Source organism: Littorina saxatilis, linkage group LG7 (assembly GCF_037325665.1).
Source record: "Littorina saxatilis isolate snail1 linkage group LG7, US_GU_Lsax_2.0, whole genome shotgun sequence".
Lineage (NCBI taxonomy): Eukaryota > Metazoa > Mollusca > Gastropoda > Littorinimorpha > Littorinidae > Littorina > Littorina saxatilis.
In genome coordinates this window covers 12710649-12720210 of record NC_090251.1, presented here as the reverse complement: position 1 = coordinate 12720210, position 9562 = coordinate 12710649, and the positions used below count along the sequence as shown (strand labels likewise).

Here is a 9562-nt window from a genome sequence, read left to right as displayed (position 1 = left end):
TACAATGGAACAAGGCTACATAAACCCTGACAGCCTACGACAACGGCCCGACTAAGGCTCAACACCGCGCCAATAAATTCAGCATTGGGCCAATGTTGGGCCATGATTGCTCCGTTTTCGTAGGCTATCAGGGTCAAAGATACATATTGGTAAACTAGTAAAATACATGTTCAGCATCATCAGCAATACCACAAAAGGATTAAAACAAGAAATTCCTCCGATAGGAACTACACCCCCGTCAAAGGGAAATAACCTTCTCAGTTGGTGGCAGTGAGAATGGTTATTTCCCTTTGACCAACGGGGGTGTCCGTCTTTACCAGGCCTTGTATAATTGTAATCCACCAATAACTCCCTAACCGTGTGTTTGACTGGTCCCAATTTTTGTAAGGACCGTCTCAGGAATGTATAGAACCTGTTCACCAAGTTTGGTGACGATCGGTCCGTTCATTCTTGAGATCTACTTGCGAACACAAACACATCGAGTGAAACCTATACACACCCCTATACCGGGGGTGTAAAAATCCTATTAGCTGTATGTCAGCGGCACAATGCAACCAGAGACGAGTTGCCCAGAGTGGTTCGCCACGGGTCGCTCGCAGTGCGAATGACAAAAAGCCGTTTCTTAGAGCAGAGCAGGAAAGTGCTCGCGAAGCACTCGGCGAGCGGCTTTGGTATATGCTCGCCCACCGCCCGCCGCGTTATGCAAGATGGCGGCGGTGTTTACACTGCGATGCCGTGTAGCGTGTTTCGATCTTCTCGGCGTGGTTTTCGACGTGACCCGAGGGATCCCCCGCTTTTCAAGGTTCAGGGACTACCCCAGCTAAATTTCCCATCATAACTACATTCTCTCTGACGATTTCACTGACCGAATCGTCTACTAGTTTAAGAAGTACAACTTTTTTCATATCTCGCAGCAATCGTGCTTTCTTCGTCGCCATCGTGAAGCGATTTGCCTCGTTGTGAGCCCGTTGCATAGACCAATCCAGAGCGACTTTTCTCTGAGCGGGCTATTGTGATTCTGAGCAACGCATGGCTGAACCAGCGTTTATGTGGAGTGATCGGGTGCTGGTCACTACCGCGAGCGTCACTACCGCGAGTACCACTACCGCGTCTCACACTAAAGTTGTGTTTCCGTACCCGCGATAGCGTTTTTCCAGCGGTGCGACGAAAATCAAGCACATAGAAAATGACCAGGAGTGTTTCCACACGCGCGACGCGTTAGCGGCGCGACAAGCGGCAAGCGACGCGATTTTTTTGAAAGGGTCCTGGAGCGATTTTTTCGCGTTGTCGCGCGGCAACGCGGGAGTTTACAGATTTTACCGCATGTTTAAAACGCAAGTACGGAAACACGTCACGCGTTTGCGCGCGTTTTCTTTTGTCGCTGCCGCTGTCGCGGGTACGGAAACAGAACTTACCGCGAGTACGACACTACCGCGAGTACGACACTACCGCGAGTATAACACTACCGCGTGTCACACTACCGCGAGTATAACATTACCGCGTGTCATTTTATGACTTCCATGGCTGAAGGCAAAGGTTGAAATGTTTCCTTGAAATATAAAACAAAAAGGCCTGGTCTGTTCTCTGAACACTAATTCAATGTTTGTCATGCTAACCAAGAACTCAAAACGATCAGAACACACTCTCAGAATACATATAGAATGGGTTGCTTCCAATCAAAGCCGTTAGAACACAAACTCACAAGAAGTAAGTTTGCATGCGTTCTCTCTACGGTTATGGTACTCGCGGTTGTGGTACGCGCGGTAGTGTGACACGCGGCAGTGTTATACTCGCGGTAGTGTCGTACTCGCGGTAGTGTGACACGCGGTAGTGTTACACGCGGTAGTGTCGTACTCGCCGTAGTGTGACACGCGGTAGTGACGCTCGCGGTAGTGTCGCATAACCGGAGTGATCTGGAAAGGTGTCAATCTCTCTCTCTCTCTCTCTCTCTCTCTCTCTCTCTCTCTCTCTCTCTCTCTCTCTCTCTCTCTCTCTCTCTCTCTCTCTCTCTCTCTCACACATACACACACACACACACACACACACACACACACACACATACTGATGTCATCTGACTTACTTGGTATCACAAAAGGTGCTGCCTTGCCGGTTTTTGCTGAAAAATAACTCCGAGACAATTAGATTCAATGAATACAATGATACAAGTAACCGGCAAGTCATAAATCCAAGAAGGTGTGGGGACCGACACAAAATAGGCTGGTTGTGGGGTCCGTCACAGAGAAATTAGGTCGAAAGTGGGGTCCGACACAGAAAGTGGGGACCGACACAATGAATTATGGGAACCGTCACGCCTACGTCACAAAAGTGTGTGGGGACCGAACACAGCCAATTTCACTGACTACTTTTGTTGTTTTTATTATTACGGCTGTTTGGATGGCCCTACAATCTTGAAACTTGGGCTGTCTGCTACAGACATGTTGAACTTTTTGCTGGACCAACGACAGTTCCAAGCAGGCATTTTTTGGTAGGATATTTCTTGCCGATGCTACGAATTATGCAGTTTTGCAGTAAAGTGGAAGGCATTCTACCTAATAACGGCTAAAATATCAAAAACCTTCAATCCAACAGCACCTAGGCATGTAGTGTAAACACTCACAGATCTAACAAGACCATTCTCAGAGAGCAACATTGCGTAATACTACCATAAATGGATGTTTTGTCCGCGAATTTTAGCGTGTGGGAACCGAGTGGGAACCGAACACAAAGGGTCAGGGCACCGAACACAAAGCGTAGGGGAACCGTCACAGTGTCACCGGTGTGAGGTTATTGAAACACGAAAATACCCTGCATGCTTCCCCCGAAAGCGGCGTATGGCTGCCCGAATGGCGGGGTAAAAACGGTCATATACGTAAAATCACACTCGTGCAAAAACATGAGTGAACGTGGGTAGAAGAAGAAGAAGAAGAAGAAGAAGAAGAAGAAGAACAACAACAACAACAACAACAACAACAACAACAACAACAACAACAACAACAACAAGACGAAGAAGAAGAAGAAACTTTGAACCTGTGAGTATTTTTATGTTTTATTTGTCTTTGTGGTACATAAACACAGAGACAAAGACATCTCCGTACAGATAATAATTAAGATGGAACTCACGTGCTGCAGCTCCTTTCATTGTCTTGACATGGGAAGCCTGACAGCAAATGAAATTAAGATAAAGTAAAATTAGAGGTTCTATGATAAGTTACAGCATCATTTTTGTTTTGTTTTTTATATATATATATTATTTCTTGCCCTGTTTAAAGACAGTTAGGTCGAGATTATGTGATTATTTTGTTTTGTTCTGAATTAAACGTTCCAAAATTTCTAATTTGTTGTTGTTGAAATTTGATGAACTGGACTTTTGTAAATGAATTAATATGTATACAAGCCCCTCTGCGTTTTAATTGCGTCGCAATTAAAATGGTGTCACATATCTGTATATAATGGAAAGATCTTAGGACCTGATCAGTTCATTTTAACAAAAACTTGAAACGAGCAACAAATGTTCTTGTCTTTTGTCATTTCTTTTTGTCTTACTTATTGTTTATCCTTCTTTTTTTCTTTCTTTCGTTCTTTCTTTATGTATCAAAGTGTCAAAAACAAGAATGGTAGCTTATTGGAACGTTTAATTTATAACAAAACAAAAACGTTACATTTCGTCAAGTGGACAGACAAACACTTATGATGCAGATAATCAATTAAGACTTTTTCAAAAGTATTCAAGAACCTCGCAGGCAGGACGTTCCAATAACTTACAATTTTTATTAGTCTGAAATTTGGAACGTTTTAGCATTCTGTCTGGGTTTTTTCTCTAAAAGTGTTTAAAGATTTAGCGCTTTCGCTCTATCTAATGAAATGCTTTCTTTTGGTCATGAGACATCAATGCTTTCTCGCACTTATTATTATTGTCGAATTTAAACGAAGCAAACACAATAAACAAAACAGACACAATATGAGAAAAATTGAACAACCGTTTCACCTTTCTCCCAAAATGTGAGCTCGCCCAACAGTCAGGAGGTCGGTGCTGGACAGTACATCTTCGATCTACTCTGTTTGCGGTGCTAAGCGGCACGTTCTTTTTATATGAAGATGTGATGCAATACCCACACAGATCATTTACTACTGAGCCATTGGAAACTTGCGTTGGTTGCCTGTAACAATTAACTTTTTGTAGCCAATGAAAACTCGCGATGCTTACGTGTAAGGTGTAACAGATATGCACGAACTTCCTTGCCAAAGTGCAATTGACTTTGCTGTTCCTGAAATTTGCTTACCCGATGCCAATTGGGGTTTCTCAGAGTATATTATTAATGGTAACGTGAACGAAGCAACTCTACGCATTTAAAGTGTGTGGGCTCGTCTCTTCTGAAATCAATGTCAAGGTTGTTCGTGTGTGAAATATACGAATGCTTTGTTTGTTATCTTGTTTGTTTCTTTTCTTTGATTTGTTTTTCCCCTTATTGTGTGTGTGTGTGTGTGTGTGTGTGTGTGTGTGTGTGTGTGTGTGTGTGTGTGTGTGTGTGTGTGTGTGTGTGTGTGTGTGTGTGTGTGTGTGTGTGTTTTGCGCTCAATTGACGTTCATGTTGACGTGGTCAGTATAGTGATTAACTCTTAACCACATTGATCGTTGTTTTGTTACCGCCGTTAAAACTGTGATGCATTTGGTTCTACTTACCTGCTTTTATTCATCGCGCTAGATATATAAGTGTCCCAAGTGTTGTTTGCAACGACAAAAACTAGACACTTCTGCTTTTATCTGACCAGAGAGTAGAACATTAGAAATCGCTGCTTCAGGTGATCAAGTATAGATAAATAATCAAATAACATGCCAGCTACCGTCAGATGTATCATGATTTGCCCTGTACACAGTGCAGAGGTCTCTGTTTCATTAGCACGAAGCAATAAGAAAACTTATTGACGATTTTCCATGGTGCAGGTTATCAGCTTTGAATTTGTGATGTTACCCTCATGGAAACTGATTCGGGCTGCTTTCTCCCTTGCTGTAAGGCTCAGTAGCCAATATCTTATTCACATGGGAACCAAACATTTCTCGTGTGTTTTAATTTAAGAATCGTCAGGGGTGTAAATGCAGGGGAATCCCCTAATTCTCCAGCGGTCTCTGGCCTAGTGCCACCACTGCATGATGTAATAGACGTACTCAAGAGCCATCTTTAAATGTGATATGTCAATTAGTTGTATTACTATAGGAGGGAGTAAGTGTGTGTCACAGTGTGTGTGTGTGTGTGTGTGTGTGTGTGTGTGTGTGTGTGTGTGTGTGTGTGTGTGTGCGTGCGTGCGTGCGTGTGTGTGTGTGTGTGTGTGTTTTCTTGATCTTCCTCTTGGAATTAATCATCTTTGAGGAGAAGAGGTCTAGTCTGCCTACGAGGTAGATCTGTTATTGCTATTCAGCTTACATTTTTCTCGGTAAATGGCAAACTCCATTATCCGATCTCTTTTTCAGAATATGTCAATGTCTTGTATTTGTATTTATCTGCGGCAATTTGAGAGTAGAAGCACCGTTTTCGTTGTTTTGCACATGTGTTTTATCTCTTCACGTACTGTCCCCACAGTGAAAATTCAAAACGCAGATGAAAGTATACACAATTTTCTATACTCACAACTCTGTATTGCCGACACAGTGAAGGAAAAAACAAAAAAATTACAAAGAGTATACGGCAGAATAAATTATAACAATATAATGGTCTGGGAACAAGCATATTACTGTTGTAATTTAAGATTGGGGGCCCGGTAGCTCAGTTGGTAGAGCAAGGACTTGTGATCCTAAGGTCGCAGGTTCGAATCCGGGCCAGGCCGGACACAGGTCAACTTTATGTACTGTCTCAATGTTCAGCCCCCATGTCACAACTGTGGCACGTAAAAGACTCGGTCATTCTGCCAAAAGTGCAGGTGGCTGATTACACCTAAACACGCAGACACCTGGGTAGCGCGACTCTTGTTGCTGCTAGCTTTCCACTGGGAGGAAGCGACCCGAATTTCCCTGCGATGGAACAATAAAGTAATAAAAATGAAAACAAGTCGCGTAAGGCGAAATTACTACATTTAGTCAAGCTGTGGAACTCACAGAATGAAACTGAACGTAGTCCGCCGCTAGTGCAAATTAATGGCAGTGAAAGTGACGAGCCTGTTTGGCGCGGTAGCGATTGCGCTGTGCTTCATAGCACGCTTTACTGTACCTCTCTTCGTTTTAACTTTCTGAGCGTGTTTTTAATCCAAACATATCATATCTATATGTTTTTGGAATCAGGAACCGACAAGGAATAAAACGATTTCGGAAATTTAATTTTGATCATAATTTTTATATTTTTAATTTTCAGAGCTTGTTTTTAATCCAAATATAACATATGTATATGTTTTTGGAATCAACAAAATGACGAAGAATAAGATGAAATTGTTTTTGGATCGTTTAATAAAAAAATTAATTTTAATTACAAGTTTCCGATTTTTAATGACCAAACTCACTCATTAGTTTTTAAGCCACCAAGCTGAAATGCAATACCAAACCCCGGCCTTCGTCGAAGATTGCTTTGCCAAAATTTCAATCAATTTAATGGAAAAATGAGGGTGTGACAGTGCCGCCTCAACTTTTACAAAAAGCCGGATATGACGTCATCAAAGGTATTTATCGAAAAAAAGAAAAAAACATCCGGGGATATCATACTCAGGAACTCTCATGTCAAATTTCATAAAGATCGGCCCAGTAGTTTAGTCTGAATCGCTCTACACACACACACACACACACACACACACACACACACACACCGTCACACACACACACACACACACACACACACATACACCACGACCCTCGTCTCGATTCCCCCTCTATGTTAAAACATTTAGTCAAAACTTGACTAAATGTAATGAAAAACAAGTCGCGTAAGGCGAAATTACAACATTTAGTCAAGCTGTCGAACTAACAGAATGAAACTGAACGTAGTCCGCCGCTAGTGCAAAAGGCAGTGAAAGTGACGAGCCTGTTTGGCGCGGTAGCGATTGCGCTGTGCTTCATAGCACGCTTTACTGTACCTCTCTTCGTTTTTAAGCCGCTCTCCTGGAAAGAGACGCCGGTGACGGGAGCCGGGGAGCCTGCAGGTGTTGTTACGTCATATGGCGGCCTGTTTGTCTCTGTAGTCCTCGGCTAGCTGCATGTAGCAGTGGTTTTCAAGTAGGTGTTAATTCCTTTGTCAGATCGGGTGGACCGAATACCAGCCGCTCAGCTGGCAGGTGGGTCAGATGTGTAACTGTTATGACCGACCCGGGGTAGCCGCCGATAACACGTGCGTGTGGTACTGTTTGATGCGCTCAGATCAAAGTCTCGTTAAGAGGGTGTGAATTCCTTTGAATTTGATACGGAGAAGCGTGTCAGCTGCGGTTGGAAGGTCTTAATCAGGGCCGGACTACCGGGGGGCGGGGGGGGGGGGGGGGGGGTTATGGGGGTTGCGCACCCCCCCCCCCTAGCCTAAACATGTACCTCACTTATTTAAAACATTTTTTATTATTGTTTATTTTATGCCGTTTCATGCAAGGAGCGACCATTTTCCTATCTCAGAATATGACCTACCCATCAGCTTCAGTTTCTTTTTATTCAATGCTTCCTGCTTGAGCACCCCTCCTCCCCATCACAAATGTAAAGCCTATCGATCTATACCTGTAAAAAGAGAATAAAAAATAAAATAAAATAAAAACCAGCAGCTGAAAAACAGCAGAGTTAAACTCCTCGACAAAGCCTCACAGACCGCTATATTAGCTTTGTTTTAACAGTAAATTCCTTTCCAACTCATAAGCCTATTTCCCACGAGTCATTATAAACGACGAGTGTCCGCTGAATTTCACGTGGGTATCTCTATAGTGACCCACTAGTGCGTGATCGAGGCTTGGTAGATGGAAGGGTTGGCTATGAGATTTAGTAGTTCTTAAAAAAAAATCTAATCACTATGCCTTCACAAATAATTACCTCATTTGAAAAATGGTCGGTTCACTAAAAAGCGATGTACCGAAAGAATACAAATATCTGAACAAAAGCGTTCAAAAACAGATTCGAAAAAACAGGTAACACCGAAGGTACCTCAAATGATCTATACCATACTGCACACATTCGTACTCCGTGAAACCTTTGCAACATCTGTTAACCTGCCATGCGTTGCTCAGAATCACAATAGCCCGCTCAGAGAAAAGTTGCTCTGGATTGGTCTATGCAACGGCGAGCATAATTATACCAAAGCCGCTCGCCGAGTGCTTCGCGAGCGCTTTCCTGCACTGCCCTAAGAAACGGCTTTTTGTCATTCGCACTGCGAGCGACCCGTGGCTCTGGGCAACTCGTCTGAGCCGTGTGCTCCATTTATGTGTGACATCGTTTCAGGGTAAAATACCACAGAGCCTGAGAAACTGAACTCGCCAACTCGGCATATTTCTTGGCCTGCTTTGCTGTGTCAGGCTTTAACAGGCACTCGCTTTAACATGTCTGAATCAGTGTGGTCTCGTGTGAATAACAAATATACGATATGCTCCCCCTCGGACCGACAAAAAAGCTTGTCTGTCAACACCCCATCAAACATCTTATAATATTCATGAGAAACTTCTTCTTTTTACATTTAGTCAAGTTATGAGCTTCCACACTAGATATTTTGTGTTTACCGTATAACCCACCGAACACCCGGCGACGGACATGTATTACAGACCTAATGTATCGAAGATGCTGTATGTTTTCATACTTATAAATGTAAATTAGAAAAATATGTAAAATAAAATAAAATAAAATAAAAATAAAATAGAAAGAAAAAGAAAACATAATTGTTTAAATCAAGATGCTGAATAACTGAACCCAACACTTTGTCACACTCAAAATGTATCACTGACTCGCTTTCAACATAAGAGTGTTGAATAGTTAATTTCCAGAAATAGTTTTGACAACACTGAAGAAGAAATATTCCTCTAATAATTGCATATTGTGATTTCATGCTTTACGAGCAGAGAAAGTATCACAGCATAATAAACTATGCTTCTTCTTCTTCTTCTTCTTCCAGGTCTTGTCTGCTCCCATAGAGTTTGGTGCGGAGAGGGACTGATGCTGGCCACACTTTGTCTCTGATTGACACCATAAACTATGCTTGAAGTGGGTGCCGCTCAGCTCCGGGACTGAAAAGGCAAAGAATTGGGGCAGGGGAAGCAACTCTTTTCAGGATCTGGCACATTTAGGCCGTTACTTCCCTTTGCCATCAATCATTCTTCAAAGTTCATTATTGATCTACGTCGACGAAATCATACAACGTATTCGACCGCGCAAGCAATTTACCATGCCAAAGCTAAGCAGCCACTATTGTTATTATTTACACGTAACGAAAAAACTCACTATAAAGAGAGGGATCCCAGAGCGGGTAGTCATTGCTAACAAGTAGTAAAAGGTGAGTTTGGTGTTGCGCAAAATAAACACTTTGAAAGCCATCGCGTTTACTTCATCGCGTTTGCAAAACGAAAAGGGACACAAATAACAACTGTCTTCTCAAGTGGCCGAAGTTTATGTACCACGCGGCCGCCA

The 9562-nt window shown here is 42.7% G+C and overlaps 1 protein-coding gene across 1 annotated transcript in view; it reads right to left on the bottom strand.

The window, feature by feature from the left end:
• Positions 1 to 4024, bottom strand: part of LOC138970724 (sushi, von Willebrand factor type A, EGF and pentraxin domain-containing protein 1-like) — a 42464-nt gene extending 38440 nt beyond the window's left edge. The window contains exons 1-2 of the mRNA XM_070343220.1: positions 3986 to 4024; positions 3121 to 3157 (exon numbers count right to left, since the gene is read on the bottom strand). Of these exons, the coding sequence (XP_070199321.1) occupies positions 3121 to 3139 (19 nt within the window). The 5' untranslated portion in view covers positions 3140 to 3157; positions 3986 to 4024. The remainder of the gene's footprint in view (positions 1 to 3120; positions 3158 to 3985) is intronic.
• Positions 4025 to 9562: the final 5538 nt, after the last annotated feature.